The sequence below is a fragment of the Argiope bruennichi genome, chromosome X2, assembly GCF_947563725.1.
Source record: "Argiope bruennichi chromosome X2, qqArgBrue1.1, whole genome shotgun sequence".
Taxonomy (NCBI): Eukaryota; Metazoa; Arthropoda; class Arachnida; order Araneae; family Araneidae; genus Argiope; species Argiope bruennichi.
This window is the reverse complement of record NC_079163.1, coordinates 37,358,773-37,383,204: the sequence shown is the minus strand read 5'-3', so window position 1 is coordinate 37,383,204 and position 24,432 is coordinate 37,358,773. Positions and strand designations below refer to the sequence as shown.

Here is a 24,432-nt window from a genome sequence, read left to right as displayed (position 1 = left end):
TTTCAGCGCTGACGGATGGTCTGTCACTTCGTGGACGATCCTCTAATCTTCCCGTTTCCTCAAAACGGCGTACTGAATTCAATGTCCCATTCAATGAAATTGGGTTTTTCTTCGCCTTACTTCCTTTCACCGTCCTTAACTGTCGCAATGCGTTAGTCGTGGATTCACAGTTCTTATAGAACAGTTTAACCACTAATACTCGATCCGGTAGCGATAGCATGCTACTGACATAGAATGACAGATCCATTTCCAGCCTTGTGTTTTATAGCTATGCTGATTTGCATAAACCGTCTCGGTATGACGTGTCAGCGCCATCTATCGGTCATTTTTAAATACATTTTTTAATGGAAATAACAAAATCCAAAGGTTCTCTGAACATATTCCCGCAAACCGCAACTTTTTTCGAGCATTACTTTTTTTATTATGATTATTTGAAGTTTGCACGAATTTATTTCTTGCACGGTATATTTCTTGGTAATTTCGCTTCATTACTTGATTTACCTGTGTTGGGCTGAATGAGATTCTGCTGAAACCCGGTATATATATATATATATGTAATGATATTTTAAACTCTTAATTTAATCTATCTTAATTTAACCCATAGAAATTTCATTCTCTTATTTCCTGATCCAATTCCACTTTCTCTACTTAATTAATTCAAGAGAAGCTTTATAAAATTGCTGAATCGGCTAAACGCCGACACTTTCACACGCTCTGAGTTAAGGGACAAAATACCGCTGACTTTACAAATTCTTCTAAAAGATCCCTGTGTTTCCCTTGCTTTTTGATTGACATGCCATGGAAATCCCTATTAAAACTTTGCAGCATATAAGAAAGGGATAATTTGTTTCTCTTTTTTTTTTATGCCATTCTTGATTAATCTGTTGCTGTGAGCGGACGTGCTTGTCTGCACCTTATAAATAATCATGCCTGCCTGCCACCCGGGAGAGAAAATAAAGCGAATTTTAAAACTTCAATGAGTCTTTCTGTCTTCGAAACTGCATTCTGCTTGAAACAAAATAATGCTTATATATATATATATATCAAAATGAACTTGAAAGGGCAGAGGGCACAATCTCGTTATTTAACGTTGCTGTAGTAAAAATTCTTCATAGTAAAATACATTGTCTAAAATTTTATCACTGCTAATCGCAAATAAACACATTTATGGGTAAATAATGTTTTTTGTTCTAGAAGGGGGGCTAAAATAACACATTATTTATCCTGCAAAACCACCATTTAGAAACCTAGTGTATGAAAAACTGCGACTTCACAATAAATTTCCAATTTACTAAATGCGCATTCCCACGGTACATTAATAAATTCAAAATTTTAGCTTCTCCTGTGTGTAGCCGCGGGTTAATGGAACACTGAGCGCTATGCTTTTAATGCACTTATACCAAAGATTAAGATTTAATTACTACTGCTAAAGTGCATAAAAAAGCATGATTTAGCAGCTTCATAAAAAATAGATTGGCTGTCATAAAGGTGGGGGAATCTTTTAAATTATGCTCTAGCATCTGCAAATCATTTATTAGGGTCAGGGACTCCTAATGTGTCATTAAATCATTTGGGGGGTCATTTTAACTGACTCATTTGGATTTTTACTGTAATTTATCTATTTATCAATTACTTTATTGCTGTTGTCTATAGTATAAGTGATTCCATTATTTTATCCTATTTATCTCTATTTTTTATCAGAACTTTATGTCCCTTAGTGGAACTTAGTTTTAAAGGATATACCATTGGTAATTGCGTTATACAACTCTTACCGGGATTACTCTTTCCTCTACCCCAATTTCCTTCTAGTTCTTTCCCAGTTAGGGTTTGACGGTTTTCTGAAGACCGGTTTAAAAAACCGGTTTTCTGAAGTAAATTTGTCACATTAGAAAACCGGTTTTTAAATTACGAAAAACGGTTTAAAGAATTCATATTATTATGTAAAAATTAATTTTAAACTTATTTGATTTGCTATTCATTCTATGCAACTGGCAGCAAACACATTTTTTTCAACGTTGCGAGTTGCGTTGGCCAATGCTTGTGCAGTTGCGCCTGCATTTCGAATTCGTCAATTTATATTTTTTCAAGAACATCCCTTTTCCCTTTTTTTTCTAGGTGAAACAAAAGTTTGATAAAGTTCATCCCTTGCTTCTCGTCGGATGTTTTGTCTATCGGTATGAAGTCGGTGCTAATAGAAACGTCAGCAATTTGACTGGCTCGTTTCGAAGACCGTGTGAAAGGAATAAATAATTCCCCGTTTTCTGCTTCTTGGTCACAATATTTAATGATATTATATAAAATTTTCTTGAAATATTTTTAACCACTTGAACTATATCAATACGAAGTGTTCAGTTAAACTAAAATGTGGTGAGAAATGACATAACACTTACATACACGCGAAAAAAAAATTGAATTAAAAAAAAAGTATCTAACGGGGAAAATCCAAGGTCGAAGGTGAATACCGGAAATGTGCTCATCGTTCCGCGTCTCACCCCTTAATGAGATGGAATCGTCGAAATGTGGTCGTCTCAGAATCCGATCCGTCACGAGTCACGACAGGTTCGCTTAGTATTGTAAAGTAAAAACTGGAAACAAAAATATAAAGTTGTTATATTTGGTAAAAAAATAACGTAAGTATTAAGCATATTTCTAATTTTTATGTTTGTATTTTTTATTTTAAAACTTTAATTTTATTATATAAATTTCTTCTCTCAAAAATTAATGTAAAATAAGAAATTCTGGCTTCTGGTCTAATGGGATTTTAAATAAAACACAGAGTGTTAAAATAATCCATATTTTCTTTCGCAACGTCTTGACATAAATTATGTCTTTATCAAGCTTCGGAATTAGATTAAGAAAATGAGTATTTTTTTCAAAATTCCTGAAAAATGTGTAGATTAGATTATTTTAAATTACATTAATATTAATAGTTCAAATAATAAAATTATAAAATAAACTTGAAAAATATTTATTCAATAACTTTAATTTCATTTTTAGATAAAAATGAATAAGTCGGAAGTTTGGAATAGTTTCAAAAAGTTCGGGATAGACAAGGCAATCTGCAATCATTGTAATAAAATCTTGAGCTGCAAAAGATCATCTACGAGCAATCTACATAATCATTTGAAAGCAGTTCATAAAATAATTATTAGAAAGAATATCGTCGGAGAAGAAATGCCTGGATATTCCTCTTCTTCAAACAAACAAACAAATATTTTGAATTTTATGAAAGTGAAAAGGAGTAGTTTAGAAGAAATCATATCAAAACTTGCAGGAATGGATGGATTTTCTATTAATAGCATTACAAATAGTTCATTCGTACGAGAGTCTCTTCAACAACAAGGATATTTATTACCAAGAAACAACTCTAGAGTAATGGATCTCTTTCATGCGTTTTATAACAATGCTAAACGTGAAACAATTATTGAATTAGATTCAATAAAAAATAATAGGAAAAAATTCTCTATAACTTTAGACGAGTGGACTAGCAAAAGAAATCATAGATATTTAAACATTAATGCACACCACTTGGTAGAAGATTTCAGTTTGGGATTAGTGCCAATAGCTGGTTCCTCTGATGCTCAGAGAACATTAGAATTAGTATCTGAAAGGCTACAAAATTTCAACTTGAATCTAGAAACTGACATAGTTGCAGCAACAAATGATGGTGCCGTTGTTATGAAACAATTTGGCAAATTATCACCTGTAATTAATCAACTATGCTATTCACACGCCATCCATTTAGTAGCTACTGATGTGTTATATAAACATAGAGAAATAGGTGAAATAAATGTTTCAACTGAGGATTGGTTTTGGTTATATTTACGTCCCTTTTGAAGCAACGTTAGGGCTATTTTGGGACGGACCTCGTAATTTTGAACCGCGGTCAGATGACGAGGACGACACCTGAGCTGGAACCCCCCTCTCCACACCTCACCACACCAGCGGGAGGACGTTTGGTCATGACGGATTTAACGTGCACCAGACCCCCTTACACGGCGGTTCTTCGGTGGAATCGGGTCACGAACCTGAATCCCTCCGGTTCCGAAGCCGAGACCTTACCACCAGGCCACCGCGGCCCTGTTTCAACTGAGGAATCGGAAGATGAAGACGAATACGAATATAACGATTATGAAGGTTCGCTTTATTATGTGTGTAACTAAGAACATTCTATTCCTATTTTGTCTGACAATTACAAACAATCAGTTTCACAAATTAGAAAAAATTGTAAGTTCTTTAGAAACTCTCCAGTAAGAAATACCATTCTTCAAAATTATATCAAAAAAGAAAGAGGAAAGGAATTAAATTTAATACTTGACAGCAAAACAATGTGGAATAGTATGGCGGACATGATTGGAAGATTTCTGTCAGTAAAACAATGTGTTGTTTTAGCATTGAATGATATTCGTTCTTCTTATATGTGGAATGAAGCTGAATATCCTTCACTTTTAGAACTTCATGAAGTCTTGGGACCGATTCGTCTAGCAGCCGAAGGCTTAGGGCGACGAGATGCCAATTTATTAACAAGTGAAGATATATTTGAATTTCTGTTAAATGAACTAAAAAATTGAAACCCTGAAATCAGTTTTAAATTATTATATGCTTTAGAAGAACGAATTCAAGGAAGAAGACAAATAGAATTAGCAACTCTTTTGCTGTATTTGCAAAATACACAAAACATTTCTAGTTCAGCGAAGAAATCTAGTGTACTTTCTTTAGCTTCAAAAACCGAAATTATTAAGTTATTTGGAAAGATATTGTCTTGAATATTTCCAAATTCTTATGTAGAAGCCGATTCTGATAAAGAGCAAATCAAAAAAAAAAAAAAAAATCATCAGAGTAATGCTGTTTTAAAAGAAGCCATGGAAAAATCAATTCATAAGTTTCTTGAAGACCCTGAAGAAAAACTTACAAATCCAAAAACACTGAAAGCTGAATTTTCATTATTTGAAGCAACGAATAAAAGAACAAAAAACTTAGATTTGTTATTTGATGCCATGAAAACTACAAAACCAAGCTCAGTAACTAGTGAACGAATATTTTCAACTTCAGGCAATATTGTGTCCAAAATAAGAACGAGACTTAGCCACCGTTCAGTGGATATTTTATGTTTTTTAAAATCCTATTTTCTAAGGAGAAATTAAAATTACTGAAAATAATATAAATATTATTTGAAATTTTTGTTTGAGTTTTCGTTATTTTGTGCAAGTAATATGTATATGTAATCTTTAATTTTGTTTTATATATTTTGACTTTGATATTGATTTCTTTTTTTGCTGTTTTATATAAATTAAGTAAAATATTTTCCCCTATTCTATTTTCTAATTTTTTGATAAAAATTCGAAAACCGACTAAAACCGGGTTTTTTTGGAAGTATCGAATTTGAAAACCGGTTTTTCAAAAAGTCGGGTTTTGTACAAACCCTAGTTAATAAGGAACTAAGACCTTATTGTTACCCATTTAAATATTTCAATCATAACTATTAATTGGCGTAAAAAGAAATTTATCATCAGGTTTAATATATATATATATATATATATATATATATATATATATATATATATATATATATATATATATATATATATATATATATATATATATATATATATTCTTTAGCATTATTGTATTTATTATTAACTGAATAAACTTAAGACTTAACCGCATGTCATTGGCGAACATAGTCAGTTAATTAACATGATATCTTTGCCGATATTTCTTGGTGATTAATTGCTATTAGTTGGTTAATACAAATGCCCATATTTTGGTTAAATCCATTATGATTATCTTCTATAACTATAATATTTTTAATACAATGTATTCTCAGTAATGAGGCAGACATCAAGCCAAAGATTATCAAAGAACAAAATCTCCGGAATAGCAAGATCCAATTTTAAAATATATATAAAGAACTAAAAAATACGCAGCTTCTGACAATTTTTAAGCTGATCATTTTTACATAATGTAGACATTAAATGTTCCTCTTTTTTATTTTTATTTAATTAGTTTTATTCAAACTTTTAATCTTTATTCCACGTGCATTTAAACAATTTCAAACTACAGAAATGAAAGAAAAGTACAAAAAGAAGGATTATTGTCATAAAGAAATCAGTGTTTATTTTCTTTGGAATTTTGATTATAAAATTGAAAATTCTTTTCCTTACATTTTAACTGTTGAAATTCTTTAATTAAAATAAAACCTGCTCACAAATTTCAAAGAATGAGGTGATATGTTATTGATAGACATCTAGGGTTAAAATATCTTTCTATTCGTTATATTTTGCATACTAAAATTCAAATAAGTTTATCTCAAATCCTGAATACTAAATTAAATTCCTAAACAACTGCGATCAAAATAAAAAATTGTTTAGATTTAAATTGATAATTATTGATCGTTCATGTGTTTTCCAATGCCATTTTATGAAATTTCAAAGCATTATTACCTTATGAAATAAATTGTTATTTTAATATAAAGGGTGAAAGGAATCCTTACAATTAAAGACTGCATACTTTTTACAGGTATTTTCCCCCCTGCATTAACTTAGGAAGAAACGAAAGATATCGTAATGCCTTGGAGACTCTTCACTTAACGAAGAAAAAAGGAAGGAAAGAAGAAAAATAAGTTTCGAGCATATTTATTTATTTATTGGATAATTTAAAATAAATGAGTGATTAGAAATTATGCACTGAATTTGATAAAACAAATTTTAATATCCTTAAGAAGCTGAGTACTCGATAGCTAATGCTATTTTTTAATTTAATTTTTTAAAGATTTTAATAAAGAAATTTGTTAAATAAGAAATTATAAGAATTTAAGTCTTAACAAAAACAGTTGATTTTAGCCAATTTTTATGACTTTAGGCAAATGGCAAAGCCCGCAATTACTTGCCATTGTCTCTGTAACATGAAATTATTTAATATTCTTTTATTTAGTACTAGCCGCCTTTGGCGACCAGGCGGTTCGCCAATCTTAACGTTCGTTAAAATTTTAATAATTAAATATTTTATGCAATTCCTATTTCAATAGCTTCTTTATCAAAATATTTTAAAACTTCAAATTTTAATAGTCATATTATTCACTCATAATATTATAAAGGCCTTCAGCCATAACGTAATATCTCTCTCTCTAATTTTCTGCTAGTCCCGTAGAATTTATGCTCTAAATTAAAGTGGAAAGGATTAATCTGCAATTAATATAATAATATTTTTTACTGAAACAAAGCATTTTTTTTAATAATCTGATTACTGAAAATAGAGTCACTCAGCGTTTAAACTTTATGGGCACTAAAGAATCTTTTTTAATTTATGTAATATTTCAAGAATTTGTCAAATTTTTTTTTTCAGATTCATCATGAGCAGGTCGATAAAATAACAATGTTTAATTTTAAATGCATCAAACACTAAGAAAATAAACAGTATCGCTTAAAATATTCGGTCGAAAGCAGGTTAAAAATACTACTTAAAAAAACTATGTACTTAAAACTATAAGCATATACAAAAAATATATGACTAACATAAATACAATTAAATTACAAAAGCATAAAACTAACCTAAAAATAATTTAAATCAAGTCCGCATCCGTTGAAAATATTTGTCAACAATCAGAACACAATGCACATGCGTGAATTTTCTACACCAGTTGGGGTAACGCTACGCAGATTAGATATTTTTAATTTCCTTTATTCTGTTTAAATTTAATTCAAAAGTACTTCAGAATGATCTGAAAGATCGATTAATTAACAATGTTTAATTTTAAATGCATCAAACATTAAGAAAATAAACAGAAAAGTTTGAAATAAGCGGCCGAAAATTTGTTAAGCCTATCCTCTTCAGCGGAGGGGAAAAAACTAAAGCCTTACTCATTAGGCGGTGGAGAAATGAAAAGATTTTTTTGTGGGAAAGTTAGTTTTTAATTAATAATTAAAATTCTAATTAAAAATTCAAAAAAAGGGACCCCAGGTGCACATTTCCGACCTCCAAGGTATGCATGTGCCAAATTTGGTAGCTGTAGGTCGAACGGTCTGGCCTGCAGAGCGCCAACGCACATACATACACGCACACACACACACACACACACACACATTGAGCTTTATATAAGTATAGAAAATTACAGGATTTTGTTCAAAGTAGCATAGGATTATATATATTGTTTCACGAATCCTAGGGGAAAAAATGTGCATTTCAAGGAAATAAATTTACAATTAAATATTAACAAATGAGAATAAAGAGGAAGTAATATTTTTTTTATCTTTATTCTTGCTTTACTTTTTAATATCTTTTAATCATCAAATTTTTAATTAATTATTAATATAATTTCTTACATTCCCTTTTCCTTTGTATTTTCCTGTTACCAATTTATTTTCAATATTCATTCTTATAATTTCATACTTTCATTCAAAATATTTGCAGTTCGAAGCTCAGGAAATTGCATGAAAAGAAAACACTAAAGTAAATCGTACGTGCGAAATGCCCTACCTCCTTGGTTTATTTTAATTCATTAATTTATATTTGGCCTGCAATATTTATTGTTCTTCATTTTTTCAGACTATTTTGATTGTAGTCTAGGGACGAAAGTTAATTTTGGAAACAGAGGTGTAAAACACTTTTAAGTTAAAAATCGACTGCTTATTTGTAATGCATAACACATTCCATAACAAATGTATGTATCAGTATACAATAAAGATTACGTTACTGCGCATACTGCTTCACGCAGGGTTCATTAGAGAGAGCTGTGCAGAAATTAGTAGCAGTTAGATTTAGTGATACGAAAGGTAAATAAATTGGCCACCTCCTGACCATCCACAATAACGAAAGTATCCCGCATTTATAAAGTTCTTTTTTCGAATTTAAAATTTATCTATTAAAAATTATAATAAAAAAACAATCAAAGTATTAAAAGTACAGAGGAATTTTCGATGACGAAATTCAGAATTAGGGCGATTTAAATAAAGGAATTAATTCAATGGCTTTTGATCTGCTAGAAGTGATTAAATTATATTCATTTCTTCTAAAATATGTACAACAATTTCATTATAAAGGAAAATCACAAATAACAAAATTCATGCACGCTTTCTGGTGCAAATTCAAATAAACAAAAAACCAGAAATGAGGAATTCCTCACTTTGATTCTCTCGTATACATTATAGCACCTTCTTTATAATTGTCCGCAGGGTGGAAAAAAACCCCAGCGTTTCAGTGTTCCGCTGCTGGAGCAGAATCTTCAAAAGGGGAAGGGCTTAGTATTTTCATAAACAAAAAGAGGGATTATCGCAGACATTTCGGATTATTTTATCCAAAAAAATTCATTGTAGAGGAAACAACGAAATGGAAGATTCTATCTTTATATTCTACACATGCCTGGTTTGATCAATTAAAGATTTGCAACTTAAAAATAATCGGAAGAAAGAGGGTCCCTAGATTAAAATTTGTAGTTTAATTCCTTTTGCTGAATGCAATTCACTGCATATAAATAACTTCATGCTACAAGTAGTTATATTTGAAAATTTTTATCCGAAGCAATGCAACTTATATCAAGCAATTATAAAATCATACCAAACTATATTGTGATTAAAAGGATAAAATTTTGCACAATTTTTCATTTGTATGATAGAATTTCAAAGTATAAAAGATGCTGTTACTATTTGTGTTCAAAGTTAGAAAAACAATTTTAAGATGTGTATAAAATAAAAGTATTAATCTTCTAGAAACTAAATTAAAAATGGCCAATTGTGCAAAATGAAATGATAAAAAAAATCCTTAAAATTCGATAAATGCCATACTAATTTATTGTTACTAACTGTTATTACAAGTATATAGTATTTTGTAAAGAAATCTGTTTTTTAAAATAGAAACTATTACATTTCTGCAAATTTCAGTTTCCTGTTAAGATGAAATTTGCAGAAATTAGAATTCTTCTAATTTCTTATAAGTTTCTATTTTTAACACAGATATGCCAACTTAAAAACTCAGGTCCATTTCCATAAAAAAATTACAAAGGGCATTTATTTACTAAACATATTAGCTAATATTTTATTTTGATATCACATTATTTTCATCCGTTTCAATTAGCATAAGTTGACAAAACAGAATTGTTAACAACTATCCTCGAATTTTAATTCTAAGTCAAAGATTAGAATTCCTCTTACATGAACGTATCACTAATAACGCAATTTATACTAATAATAAAGATGAACATGTGTGTGTGTTAGTGCTCTACAGGCAAGATTGTTTGATCTAGTTACCAAATTTAGCACATATATACTCTTGATATTGGGAACGTGCACCCCTGGCAAAGATTTAAAAAAAATGTTTAATTAATTAAAAATTAAATTGATGTTGGCCCTTTTCTGTAACAACTTGAAAATATAATATCATCATACAAAAATAATTTTATATTTTTAGAAACTTTAAAAAAAAAATGCCTGTATAGTTCACAACACGGTCAAATGAGTGAAATAAAAATATCACGAAATTTATAAGATAGAAAAAATACAGATTTTCATTTTTAATAGGGAGATTACGTCAACAGTAGTCTCCATTAGAAAGTGTCATGTATGCAATGAGTAGAGCATGTATAAGACACATGTTCAATGCTCGGCAATTTCACAATGCCATTTCATGGACATGAAATTGTGTCTAAAGTATTTAACTGTAATTAAAGATAGTTACAATGTCCGATAAAACAGCAGGTCGCCAAAGGGAATTGGTTTAAAATAAAATGTAATTTCACTTTTGTGATTCATTCCAATAAAGCATGTTTTCTTTTCATTTTCAGAAATTGTTCCTTTGAACTTATCAAAGCTAATGATTATTATAATATGATTTTACAAGTAGTATTTTAGAATGAAATTCCTTTATAATGGAAAATCCTTAAAATCGGTTTTAATAAATGCTTTTAACTTAATGATTCACAGAACTGCTAACAATATGTAGTTAAAATTGGAGCTTTTAAAAAGTCTATAATTTTATTTTGAATTAAAAATGAAATATTTTTATGTTTAAAATATTTTTTGTAGTGAATTTAAAAATCATTTTGCTTTGGTTTGGGATATCATGTGAAGACTCGCAATAAATTTTACAATAAATATAATTTATTAGTTCTACTTTTAGAAACAACCAACTATAAAGAATGTGCCAACACTAATGAATAGCTTTCCGGTTCCTTTGCCTTTTTCTGGCAACGGAGATTTTTCGTCTCTTAGTTAACAATTGTTTAACTGCCTGAGAAATACATGTATTAACACCACACTGTTTTTTTAATAGAAAAGGCGCGTTCAGCAATATTGGATGGAGTGAAAATTCGAAGAATCAAACAAGAATCTGCCAATTTGAAAAAAAAAAAAAAAAAAAAAAAAGCTGAAATCTTTTAACGGCTTTAAGAAAATTTCTATTTCATTTGTTAATTTTTTTTTTTTTTTTCAATTTCATGTTTTAATTCTTCATTTCTGTCGAAAAAAGTAATTAATGCTGTATCTATTTATTTTTTTAAATTGGAATTGTGCTTTGCTCATGGCATTTTAAAAACAGTTTGCTTCTATTTATTTTTGTTGTCTGAGGGGAGGGAATCAATCCTTCAGGCGACCCTACTAGCTTGAAATCATGCGTGATTTGAGGACAAAATCGTTATTGGCCGACGAAAACGAACAGGGGCGAAATCAGTGAATATGATTTTTTTATGATCAAAAGACTGTGTAAAATTTAGACTTCATAATTTTTTTCGAATATACATTTACTGATTGAAACAATATTATCTACATCATATAAATCTTTTTAAAAATAAAATAAAAGTCGAATTTTATAATAAATCAGAGAAATTTTTAGTCAATAAGTGTTTGAGGTACTATATAAACTATAAAAAATATTCCGTACTGCACGAGGCATCAATGCTCGTCAATTCTGTTTTCTCTCTTTTTTCAGAAACACATTTTGTTTTAGCAAAAACGCTTCTGCATTGACTTAAAGTTCAATTTTTATAGGAAGTAAGAGAGAAAATTAGAGATACATAGTACAATGAAAGGAACAACATAAAGCTTTTATAATATTATGAATTATATGACTATCAAAATTTGAAGCTTAAATATTTTGTTTGAAGAAGCTATTTAGAGACCAAGATATATAAAATGTTTGACTGCATATTTATGCAAGCGTTAATGTCGGCAAAGTAACTGGTAGCCAGAATTAATGCTGAAATGGAAAAATATGCAAAGGCGGTTTGTTATTTAATAAAATATAGTAAATACTTGAATAATGGTAGAAACCAACAATTTCTCATAAAAGTTTGAAAATTTTAATTGAAAAATATAAACTCAAAATGTAGCCCAAATTATTTAACTGCTTATCATCAGCCAACTAGAATAAAGTACTTAGATGTTATAACAAACCAAAAATTGTACTCTATATAATTCAAGGGAATAAAGGAGCATACACATAACTTTTAAACATAATAGCATTCAATACTTCACATTTTTTTTTTCGTCTTTTTAATGGTAATTATGTAAAATCAGCGATGAATTAAATAAAATTATCTACTTTTCAACTAAATAATACCCATTAAAAAATTGGAATTGCAATATATACTTTGTTTGCTGCATTGTCATTATAATGAGGATTCTTTCGTTTGTATCCATTTGAGATTAAGCATTTCTAAAAGCAAAACTGTGTACCTATGTAGGATATGAATTTAGTTTTATTTACATTCCATTTTAAAACAATAAAAGGGCTATTTCTGAATGGGCTTAGTAATTCTGAAACATAATCCTATTGCTGTGTTCATATCAAATATACATTCAATGTATTCATGCCCAAATGGACTCAATGTTTCTTATTTCAATTACTAACATTATTTTTATTTTCAAATAAAATAAATAGAAAATTTCTTTTTGTTCCATTCACATTTAATTCAAAAAGGCACAAAAAGTAAATATATCAGAAGCTTCTCTTTTTTTTACACAACAGAAATCTAAATTAAAATTCTGTTAGATAAATTTTGTTTCAGTTATCAGATATCTTCAATATAAAAAAAAATTGTATTTGAAATACATTAAAATTATATTTGTTTCTATGTTTATATTATTATATGGACAAAGTTTCCTGTTCATGACTATTTCAAACATAGAAAAATCTCCTCAATGAGCAACTATAGAAATACAATTTATATATACTTGATTCAAGTGTGATTTACCACATTTTATGCTTACATTTTGAAATTTATTTTCTGATATACAGAGATACAAGTGATCTCTTTCTCTGCTTTTCCTCACCAAGAAGTGCTTCAGCATTAGAAACTTCCAAAGTTTTTCAACTGCCTTAGCACACTTTTCACTCATTTAGTTGCAATTCTTTAATGTGGTAGTACATATTTGCTACAAATATGGTTTTGTATTCATGCATATCTAGAACTTCAATAAAACTTCGCACCCTTCTTTGAGATTTTAATTTCCAATTAGAATTTGCTGCCAGGAACAGGATATATGCATTCATCACTCCAATGCCAAGAACATTTGAAAATATGATTAGCCACCTATTAGTTCTTTTCCTACAAGTATAACAAGGAATCATTTTATTTAAGATATGTAAAGTATCTTTTGTAAAATTTTAATCAATATTGATCGAGGTTTTTGAGATTACAAATTGTTAGCTTTTTTTTTTTTTTTTTTTCAAAATGTAATGTGCTTTTATTTTGCATTTATTCCTTTTGAGCATGCACGGGAAAAGCATAGAAGGTTTCATTTGTATTCCCAACTTGTGAATACAAATGAAAATAAATAAATTTCCTTATTTTTGATTTGGATTATTTCAGGGTCTGTTTCATCTCATTTTTCCATTCATAGTTACATTTCTTATCAATAACATGTATCTAAGTGTATATGAGGAAAAGAAGTTGTCACATATTATATTATATCCCTTGAAATCATAGAGAAATCAAGAACCTTAAGAACTTGATATTTCTCATGTTGCTTCCTTTTTCGCCTGTCCCAGTTTGGTAGAATATTCCACACATAACTTGTTTTATTGTTGCCGAGAATTTAAAATTTTAAACCAAACTTTACTTGTTTTTTTAGGCATGTAATGTCAGAATGGACAGTTTCTTTTGAAAGAAAATAACTGTTCATGAATGGTAGCATATGCACTGGTATTAAAAAAAAAGATTGGGCAATATATCCCATTAATCGTGAATTACTGCAAATTTATTCTTTTCTACAATACAGAAAATTGTTTCTTGATCATCAAATCTCAAAATTCTTGATACATGAAAATCTTTGCTCATTGTCTCTTTTTCTCACCACAAACTTTCTGTAACATTCATTGCAGGATTCGAATATCCTAGCAAGTAAAGCTAAATTAATAAATGCATTGAATTCAGAACTATCAATGATGTTTTATAAACAATTTATCATGAATTCTTAGCATATGTAGCAGGTCCAGGGATAACTTTTTTTCTGATTCTAAATGGTTATGCCCAGACTTTTTTTCACCATTAGACATTTCATAAACCATAAAACAAATATTATAAATATACATATATTTATAGTATATATTAATAATATATATATTTTCAATTTATAAATATACGTATTCATCAATTTATAATATATGTAGCTTTTTGGTCAAAATGGATCTGAACATAACAGCAGGGTTAAATGACGAGGTTGTTATCCGAGACAGGACTTATTCTCTAAATTTTCATGCCACATTAACAAGACATCTATGCCTAATGGATTTACATATACCACACCTTTTTTTCAGGTAATTCCTTGGAACTGGATTTCAAAACAAAGATCTTATCTCAGGCCACTGCAGCAATGTTAAATGAGTTGCCTGAAGTACTAATGAGACAGAAAACCTGTGTATCTCTGACCCAGTGAAAAAATTTCTTAATACTAAATAAATATTTCTAATATTTTAAAATTTCATTTTTTTTAAATACTATGGTTACATAAACCCAGTAATCAATTGAGCTGGAAAACATATATCCCATTTGAAATCAGGGAAAAAAAAAAAAAGAAAAAAAACATTCCTTCAAAATTTTAAAAATTGTAGCAAAAAAAATTATTAATAAAAATTTAACATAAATACATCAAAAAAGTAAACAGCAATAATAAAAAAAAGAAGAAATATAAGTTTAGAATAAAATTCACACACATAGAATTATGTTTTATTGAATCCAACTTTATCCATACAGTTTTTAAGTATGCATTATAAGAAACAGAGCATTTCCTCACAAAGGAGATGAGAATTATATAGTATAATTTATATTAAAAATGATGCAAAAATTCTTTATGATATAAATAATTAATTTTGACCATAAAATAGTGGATGAGAAAATAAAATGCATCATTACTAAATTGATGTGAAGAATGACTTATATTTACAAATTTCAAGAATTAAAATATATAATTAATATCTTTCATTTGTTAAAAACCAAGTACCACAAATATTGTCTTAGACAAACCGAAAAATTATTTAAAATGTAACTTTTATATATTTATTTTTCTTAATGAATTTTTCACAAAATGAAGGATTTGTTGCAATGAAATAAAGAGAGAGATGCTTAACGCTAACTCTAATACTGACAAAAAAAAAAAAAAAAATTGAAGTTAATATTATATGCAGTCACGAAGCAATATTGTTACAACAGGGTGGCTAGCTGAAAATAATATATCCCATCTGAAGTCAGAGAGAAAAAAAAAAGCATACATTCCTTTAAAAGTTTAAAATCACAGCATAAAAAAATATTTTAAAAAATTCAACATAAATACATCGAAAAATGTCAATAGCAATATACATATATACAACAATTTTTATACGTACTATTTTTTAAGCACGCATTAAATAAATATTTTATCCATAATAAGTTACAGAGCATTTCTTCCCAAAGGAGAAGATAATCATGTAGTATAATTTATATTGAAAATCATGCAAACATTCTTTATGATATAAATAATTAATTTTGACCATAAAATAGTGGATTAGAGAATAAAATGCATCAATACTAAATTGATGTGAAGAATGACTTATATTTACAAATTTCAAAAATTAAAATATATCATTTGTAAAAAACCAAGTACCACAAATATTGTTACAACAGGGTGGCTAGCTGAAAATAATATATCCCATCTGAAGTCAGAGAGAAAAAAAAAAAGCATACATTCCTTTAAAAGTTTAAAATCACAGCATAAAAAAATATTTTAAAAAATTCAACATAAATACATCGAAAAATGTCAATAGCAATATACATATATACAACAATTTTTATACGTACTATTTTTTAAGCACGCATTAAATAAATATTTTATCCATAATAAGTTACAGAGCATTTCTTCCCAAAGGAGAAGATAATCATGTAGTATAATTTATATTGAAAATCATGCAAACATTCTTTATGATATAAATAATTAATTTTGACCATAAAATAGTGGATTAGAGAATAAAATGCATTAATACTAAATTGATGTGAAGAATGACTTATATTTACAAATTTCAAAAATTAAAATATATCATTTGTAAAAAACCAAGTACCACAAATATTGTCTTAGACAATCCGAAAAATTATTTAAAATATAACTTTTATATATTTATTTTTCTTAATGAATTTTTCACAAAATGAAGGAATTGTTGCAATGCAATAAATAAACAGGGAGGTATTTAACGCAAACTCCAATACTGACAAAAATCATTGAAGTTAATATTATATGCAGTCATGAAGCAATATTTTTACAACAGGGTGGCTAGCTGAAAATAATATATCCCATCTGAAGTCAGAGAGAAAAAAAAAAAAAAAAAAGCATACATTCCTTTAAAAGTTTAAAATCACAGCAAAAAAAATATTTTAAAAAATTCAACATAAATACATCAAAAAATGTCAATAGCAATATACATATATACAACAATTTTTATACGTACTATTTTTTAAGCACGCATTAAATAAATATTTTATCCATAATAAGTTACAGAGCATTTCTTCCCAAAGGAGAAGATAATCATGTAGTATAATTTATATTGAAAATAATGCAAACATTCTTTATGATATAAATAATTAATTTTGACCATAAAATAGTGGATGAGAGAATAAAATACCCCATTTCTAAATTGCTGTGAAGAGTGGCTTATTTCTATAAATTTCAAGAATTAAAATATATATTCAAATATATAATTAATATCTTTCATTTGTTAAAAACCAAGTACCACAAATATTGTTTTAGACTAACCAAAATATAATATTTAAAATATATCTTTTATATATTTAATTTCCTAAATTTGCTTTTGAATACGTAGAGAGATGCTTAACACTAACTCCAATGTTGACAGATATCATTGATGTGAATATCATACACAATCATGTTTACAAATCAATACTGTTACCATCGTTATGGCATTTAAAACAATGCAATCACATTTATTTAAAATAAGAATTTTAAACCTAAAATATTCTTTAAAGGAATTTCTATAATCACACATTTTAGCAAGACAGATTAAAAAAAAAAAAATGAAATGTTAAATTAGCGGGAAAACATTTTTGATACAGTAGAGAGGGGGGGGGGGAATTTAATACATTAATTTAGAAATTTGAAGACTTAAGTAAAAAATGCAGCTTGAAGTTATAGTCATGAAGAGATCATTATGATGTTCTGGAAGATGAAGTTATTTTTTCACATGTGCTATAAAACTTTGTACTGCATTTTTTTACAAGGATGTTATCTTATATCATTGGGTAACTTAATTAAAAAATATCAAAAAACATGGAAGGAAAGGAGTCAGTTTCCTCCTCATCCAATGCCAGCCAGTTAGAGTATAATTCATTCCTTTGCTTTTTTGAATTTGTTAATTCATCAGTCTCATCTTTCTTCCTCTTCCGCATTGCATCTTTACAAAATTGAATTCTGTTTATGAGAGATAGGCATGTCTTTGCCTTTTCCTTCAAGTGATTAGGGCTTCTTTCATAGAAGTCCAAAAAAAGTTTAACATAATCAAAATCTATCTTTGTCACATTGTATGAGTAGATAGTATCTAGTACTTCTTGAAAAAGAGGATAATCAATAAAATTCCACAATCTTTCAGCCATTGCAAGAAAGAAACTTTGCAGTGGCCAAGCCAAATAAAGAAAAAGGAGTTTTGGAGTAACCGTCTTCAACATTTCTACTTCTTCTTGTTTAGTTATGCCATACATACAGAACAAGAAATCATCAGATGTAGCATTACATAAAGAGACAAGAAACTTCTTCCTGTCTTCTGGCTGCAACAAAGGAAAGAAAGCACTGAATCTTGGGATTGGAATTCTTGAAAATTTTTCAGGAAGTTCAAGGTATTTTTTAACGCTCTTTATCCATGGAGTCTGATATTTATGGCTCATCCTTCTAACCCAAAAACGTGAAATGGGATTATAAGCTGCTAAAGGTTTCTCTGTCTTACCAGATGACTCCATTTCTGACCACAAAGTCTGTATACTTTTTTCTAAGAAATAAGAACAGGCCAAATCAAACTTCTGTTCAATAATAATATCATCATTCAGAAGCAGTTGCTGAACTGTTTTAATTCTGTCAATTGTCCCATCAGTTTTCCAATAAAAAGAATCATCTATATTCTTTGAAATCAGTAAAAATGAATGGTCTAAATCCCATTTTACAGAAGCCGAATCCAAGCCCACAATTGCCTCTAATACTTTAAGTCTTAAATCTGCAGGAATGAGAAGTAACCTTTCCTTTGCTTTGTTTACCTCACATTTTTCAGCCTTAGCTTCATTCAATCTTGCCGGATTTACATTCTTCATTTCTTCCAAGATGTCATGCCAAGCTCCTTTATCAAAGTTATTGAACAATGGAAGAGCTACTTTTACTGCAGAAAAGTGGGATAGTGATGGCACAAAAGGGATTATAATTTTTGGGTCATCAACAGATGCTTCCATTTTTTAAAGGAAGTTCCTAGGCAGAATAGGAATTATTTTCAAGCAAATCTTCAGTAAAATCTCAATGTAATCTGAAAGAAAGAAAAAAAATCTTATGGATTCCATATGCAATACAAAATGCATATTTTATTGCAAGCATCTTTTCAATCAATTAAGAGAATCTGACAGCAAACTTTCATTAAAGCTGCATTATAGTGCATGATAAAAAAGCACGTAGTTTACATATTGCTTTTCTTTTAAAATATAACAATCAATTTATCTATCTTGTATAAAAAAAGTGTTATGCATGTAATAAATTATATTAACCATAAAGATCATACTTGATGGAAGGGGGAAAAGTTCCAAAAATATTTTTAGAGTTGAAATGTGAAAGCAAATTTCATTTTAAGTAAATTGTGAATAAATTGTAAACACTTAATTAAATAAGTAATTTCTAACAAGTAATTCCCTTTAAATGTTCTGGTTCAAAATTCATTAATGCATACAATGTGGCTGTTTAAAAAAAAAAAAAAAAAAAAAAAATCATTTTTCTAGATTATCATTCAAAGTTTCCGTGCATTTCTGAAAATAAATTTCATTTATTAATTAAACTACGCTGAATTTTTTGAAATTTTTTGTTATATTATGCCTAAATAATCATAACATAAATATGGAAAAATACAAAAAATTTCACTTTAAATATTCAATTATTAATATATATATCAATATAGACTATTAGACATAATATTAGGGCAGACATCATTTCTGCTGTTTGAATTTCCCTGACTTTTCCAGATTTTTTAAGAAATTTCCCTGGCTTTTTTTTTTTGGGGGGGGGGATGTTTCTAATATCTTCAGAGCAATGTTGCTTTGTTTTATTTTCTTTAATTATTGCACAATATGTTTTTAACAGTATTTGAAAAACGGTTCCTCTTTTTTTTAATTAAAAGCAATATAAAATAAAAGTTAATGACCAGAAAAACACCCCATTATTTTCCTTTAACTGAATTTCAGATACATTTTTTTAAATTATTGAATTTCAGTTAAGCTTCAATCATGTAAAATCCTTCCCCATTTTTGCAAATATATTACCAACACTAGTACACTAACACTAACATAACACTACAACACAACACTAACAACAACCATGTACATCTAGACCAGAGGTTCCCAAACTTTTTTTCTCGTGGACCACTTTCAAAGTTTTACTATTTTTGGTAGACCCCCTGCTGCTACATTTCTACTGTATTCCCAAAACTCCTAAAAAATATCACCCTAAATTGGGGGTGTTAAGAAGAAGAAAAAAAGTAGCAAATTTTTTTGTGTCCTATTCATTAAAATAATACTTGTGATTATACAAAATTATAAACATTTATTATTACAAACAATCAACAATTGACAAAAATTCAACAATGAACTCTGAAATGTAAATCAACAATAAAAAATAGTCATACTTTTAATGAGACGGATGTACTTGATGAATTTACAGCAAATTATCAATATTTGGCTTCAGTTTTGTAAGAAGTAATCTCAAATCTCCCCGTTCTGCGATGTTCTTGGCATTCGTATTTATACTAATGTAGATTGCAAGCACAGCGCAAGTCGCATTTCATCCCTTTGCAGGTCTAAACAAGCGTCCCGGATGAGCGGGCGCACGGGCGGCACTTTGCAAGTCTCGACATGTGGTGTACACTTGTACTATTATCTATTGTTCTATTCAATTCTGTGTTTAAACTGAGTCTAGAATATTTTTGAGTACCTACCCAGTGAATGATGCTACCTGCCTACGTTGATAGGTAAATCCAAGCCAAAATTTTTGTTCTTTATTATGAAAACCAGAAAATTTTTTGTGGACCCCCATTTACAACTTGTGAACCCCTGTTTTCTTTTCAGGTCTACATGGACCCCCATGTGGTCTCCTATGGACCCCTGGGGGTCCACCTGGACCACTTTGGGAACCTATGATCTAGACCGCCTTTTAGCCAACCAGTCATATTTCAAAACTGTTTGTCAAATTTACTCAAAAAAAATGCTGTACAAAAATATATGCAAATTGGTGGAGTGCTTAAGAACGAAATCATTTATTTCCTTCTAGTGGAGTCTCCCCTATCAATACTGTTTACCAACATGCCAATCAAACCTGAACAACAATAATTTTACTAACAGAAAATAAATTCATTTACAAATACAAAATGAAATCTCCACATCAAAATTAGAAAAATTCTTCATTGATATCAACATTGCATTGACTTTTAGCCCACCGACTATAACAAAAAAAATCGCCTGAATTCTGGCCAAATACTTAACTATTAGAATAGAGGGAAAAAAAGTGGAAAATTGGTCCTTATCATCATTTTCTTTATTGCATAAAAAGAAAAAATTTTAGGGGTATAAATTTCCAAAAAGATAGCATGAATGAATTTTATAAATTTTCATGGCAAACAGTAACATATACATCACACCCTATAAAAAATGCTGCCTTCTCTTTTATAAAATTTTTTTGAAAAAATGAGACATATGTACCTATAATGTATCAAATAAATTTCTCATGTTTAATATTATTTTAAAATTTATAGAGTATTTTGTTAAAGGTAAGGTAAATTTTAAGCGAACACAAAATAAAAATTTAAAAAATGTTAAAAGAAAATATTAGCAATAACATCCATTCATATGAAGAATTTAGTAATCTGTATTTATTACGTTTAAAAATAAAAAAAAAAATGTTTTCCGGAAATAATAGCAATAACGTCAGATACTTCATAATTCAACAAAGATATCTCCGAGAAGGGGCCACCAAATAATAATTGTTGTAAAATACTTATTTAATTAAAATAAATTGCTTTGGAATTAAAATAATGAATCAATATTTTACACCCAGTTTTGAATATTAATACCAAAAATTCATATTTTCGCACTCGTAATACGTGTATGATCAATTTGACGTAAGAACGAAGAAAGGGGGGGGGGGTAGAGAATAGCTAGATTTACCTTTTTAAATAACAAAAACATTAAAGCTTAAAATCATAACAGTAACAGGAACCAGACTTTAGTTAGGCTGCCTTTACCTAAAATATGCAAAACCATTTCCGCTATTTATGTCGATAACTTGTCGTTCTGAAAAAAAGTAAACAAAAACTTTGGGCGAAAATATTATATATTTATACATATATGCAATAAATTAGATATGGTGGTTAATCTTTCTCTTTTATAGTCTGTCTTAGACTACCAGTAAGTTTGATTTTCATTAGTTACCAAAGATGTTTCATTCTACTTATGAAAAAATATCAGCGAATTATCATGTTGATAAAAATTATCGATTTATAAAAAAAAATTCCTGTTTCATAATAAATTTCCTTGCCTTTCGCGACCTCTAGGTCGGTTGGCCACCCTGCTAAATGAATCGAGAATAATTACTACATGTTTTATTTACTCAAACAGTAAGACTGTATGAAATAACATATCAAGATTGATTTTAAATATAGATTTCTGGGGACTAAACAATGCGTTTTATATTATTTGATTTTAGATCAATTTTATTTAACTTATTATGTCGTCCCTAACTGCAAAGAAACAGGTATACGCCAGACGCGATGTTAATAGCTTCCACCACTCTGTAATTAAATATCTGTTTAAGAAGATAAAAGATATTTAACAGAAGATTAGATTTACATTTAAGGTTAAATAACAGAGAGAAAATTATACTTACAAACATTATGAGCTTTCACTGCTATAGCAATAAAAATGACTAGCACCCTCACAAGAGACGTGTGCACCGGAGGACGATCGATTCTCTCAGTGTCCAAATGCGAGTTGGGTGAAGAGCATTAGAAGTGAAGGGGGGGGGGATAACTAACATGGAGGACGGGTTTCATTCCGGTAACGATGGAAACGGTGGGAAAGGCGCACTCGATGTAAGGTTACTTGAGGAAACGTTCTTTGTGTCAAAACATGAAAAATTATTAACGCGCTAAAAATGAAGCGCATTTTTGTAAAGCATGGTGTGGATGTCAGGCGGTTCCAAGGAGTGATAATTTCACGATGAAGGCAGATCATATTTATGCGCGTTCTTTTTTAATAAAAGGATAATATAGTGATATGATTTATTTATATTTGCTCATAATTGCATTTTATGAATCTCATTTTTGATTAGAAATGATGCTATGAATGTTCGCTGTGGCTGACGTGAGAGCTTGGAAAAGCCTAATTTTCCACAGGCGCATTCTTTTTATAATTAATTAAATGGCAAGAAACTAATGTGTAAACTCAGAATTCAATTTTATCCTCAATTGATTTGTTAAATGAAATTTAATGTTTTCATAGAGCAATATAATGAACTTGCAAGTTTCATTTAAATTCTTAGTGGTAGCTAAAAATGATACTGCATTCGGAATACAAATTCGATGTTGTTTTAATTTATTTCTTGCAATTTGGCTGTGCTCATTGGGAAATATTTTAATTTGTTTTATACAATTAAATATTGATTTTAATATTCATAATTTTCTAAATATATGGGGCTAAATATTTCTAAAAAATTGGCTGAAATTTTTAAATGTGGTAAATTATATTCTATTTCTTGCCTAATAAGATAATAAATTAGTGTTATAGAACATTTAAATCAATTTTTATAACTGCAAGCATACTTTGGTTTTGTTGTTTGCTAGTATTTATATTAGCAATAAAGCGTTTGTAATTTGATGGTCTAAAAATTGCATTAATAAGAAATCTATAACCCCTGTCTTGTAGTTTTGTCCAGTATATATATTTTTTTTTAAATTTGCCTTGTTGAAAAAATATAGTATAAAATCAGTTATTTTAAATTGTTCTTTTATTAATGAATTGAGAATATAATGTTGATAATGTGCATGTTAAACACTTGTTTTAAAATTTCAATTGAATAATTCATATGTGTAAAAATATGTATTGTAAAAAATATAGATATCTTAATTGTTTTCACTCCATATGTTTTGCTCTGTTTTTGATAACATAAGGCTTATTCTTTGTTAAGAAGGCATGATGACCAGACTCCTTCAAAGAAATCATCAAAATTCTCACTATTTTCTGTTTAATAAAGATTATTTTTGTTTCATTAAAACATAAGAGTTAAATTAAAAATCAATATATGTATTAGCTGATTAATGATACATGATTTTAAAAAGTAATTTGTTTAAATACATATATTCCTTATTCCAAATTTTTTTGTTTGTTTCATAAATGGTTAATAGATTTATTTATATATATCAGAATTTAATACCTCTATTGATCCTCAAAATCAAAATTTTAATAGAAAGTAAACAAACTGAATCTAAAAATGTAATACCATTATTCTTTATAATTATAAGGCTTATGTAATAACGTTTTAAAAACAAACATGTAAATACAAATTTTTATTTCTTGGATATTTTAACTATTTTCCCTCATGCTTATAAATCTGTTCAAAATGCTGAAACTTCTACTTTTATAATAGTTGCCAAAAATAAAAAAAACTTTTAAAAGTAATCTGGAATGTAATTCAAAAATGTTTTTTTTAATTAATCTTAATTTATTCTAAATTA

General features: G+C 28.6%; 1 protein-coding gene across 1 annotated transcript; it reads right to left on the bottom strand.

Annotated features, from left to right (window-relative positions):
- Positions 1-15,298: 15,298 nt before the first annotated feature.
- LOC129961001 (uncharacterized) lies at positions 15,299-22,684 on the bottom strand. Its single transcript, XM_056074790.1, has 2 exons — positions 22,587-22,684; positions 15,299-18,972 (listed from the first exon to the last, which is right to left on the bottom strand). The coding sequence occupies exon 2, from the start codon at positions 18,899-18,901 to the stop codon at positions 17,720-17,722; it is 1,182 nt and encodes a 393-aa protein (XP_055930765.1). The 5' UTR covers positions 18,902-18,972; positions 22,587-22,684; the 3' UTR covers positions 15,299-17,719.
- Positions 22,685-24,432: the final 1,748 nt, after the last annotated feature.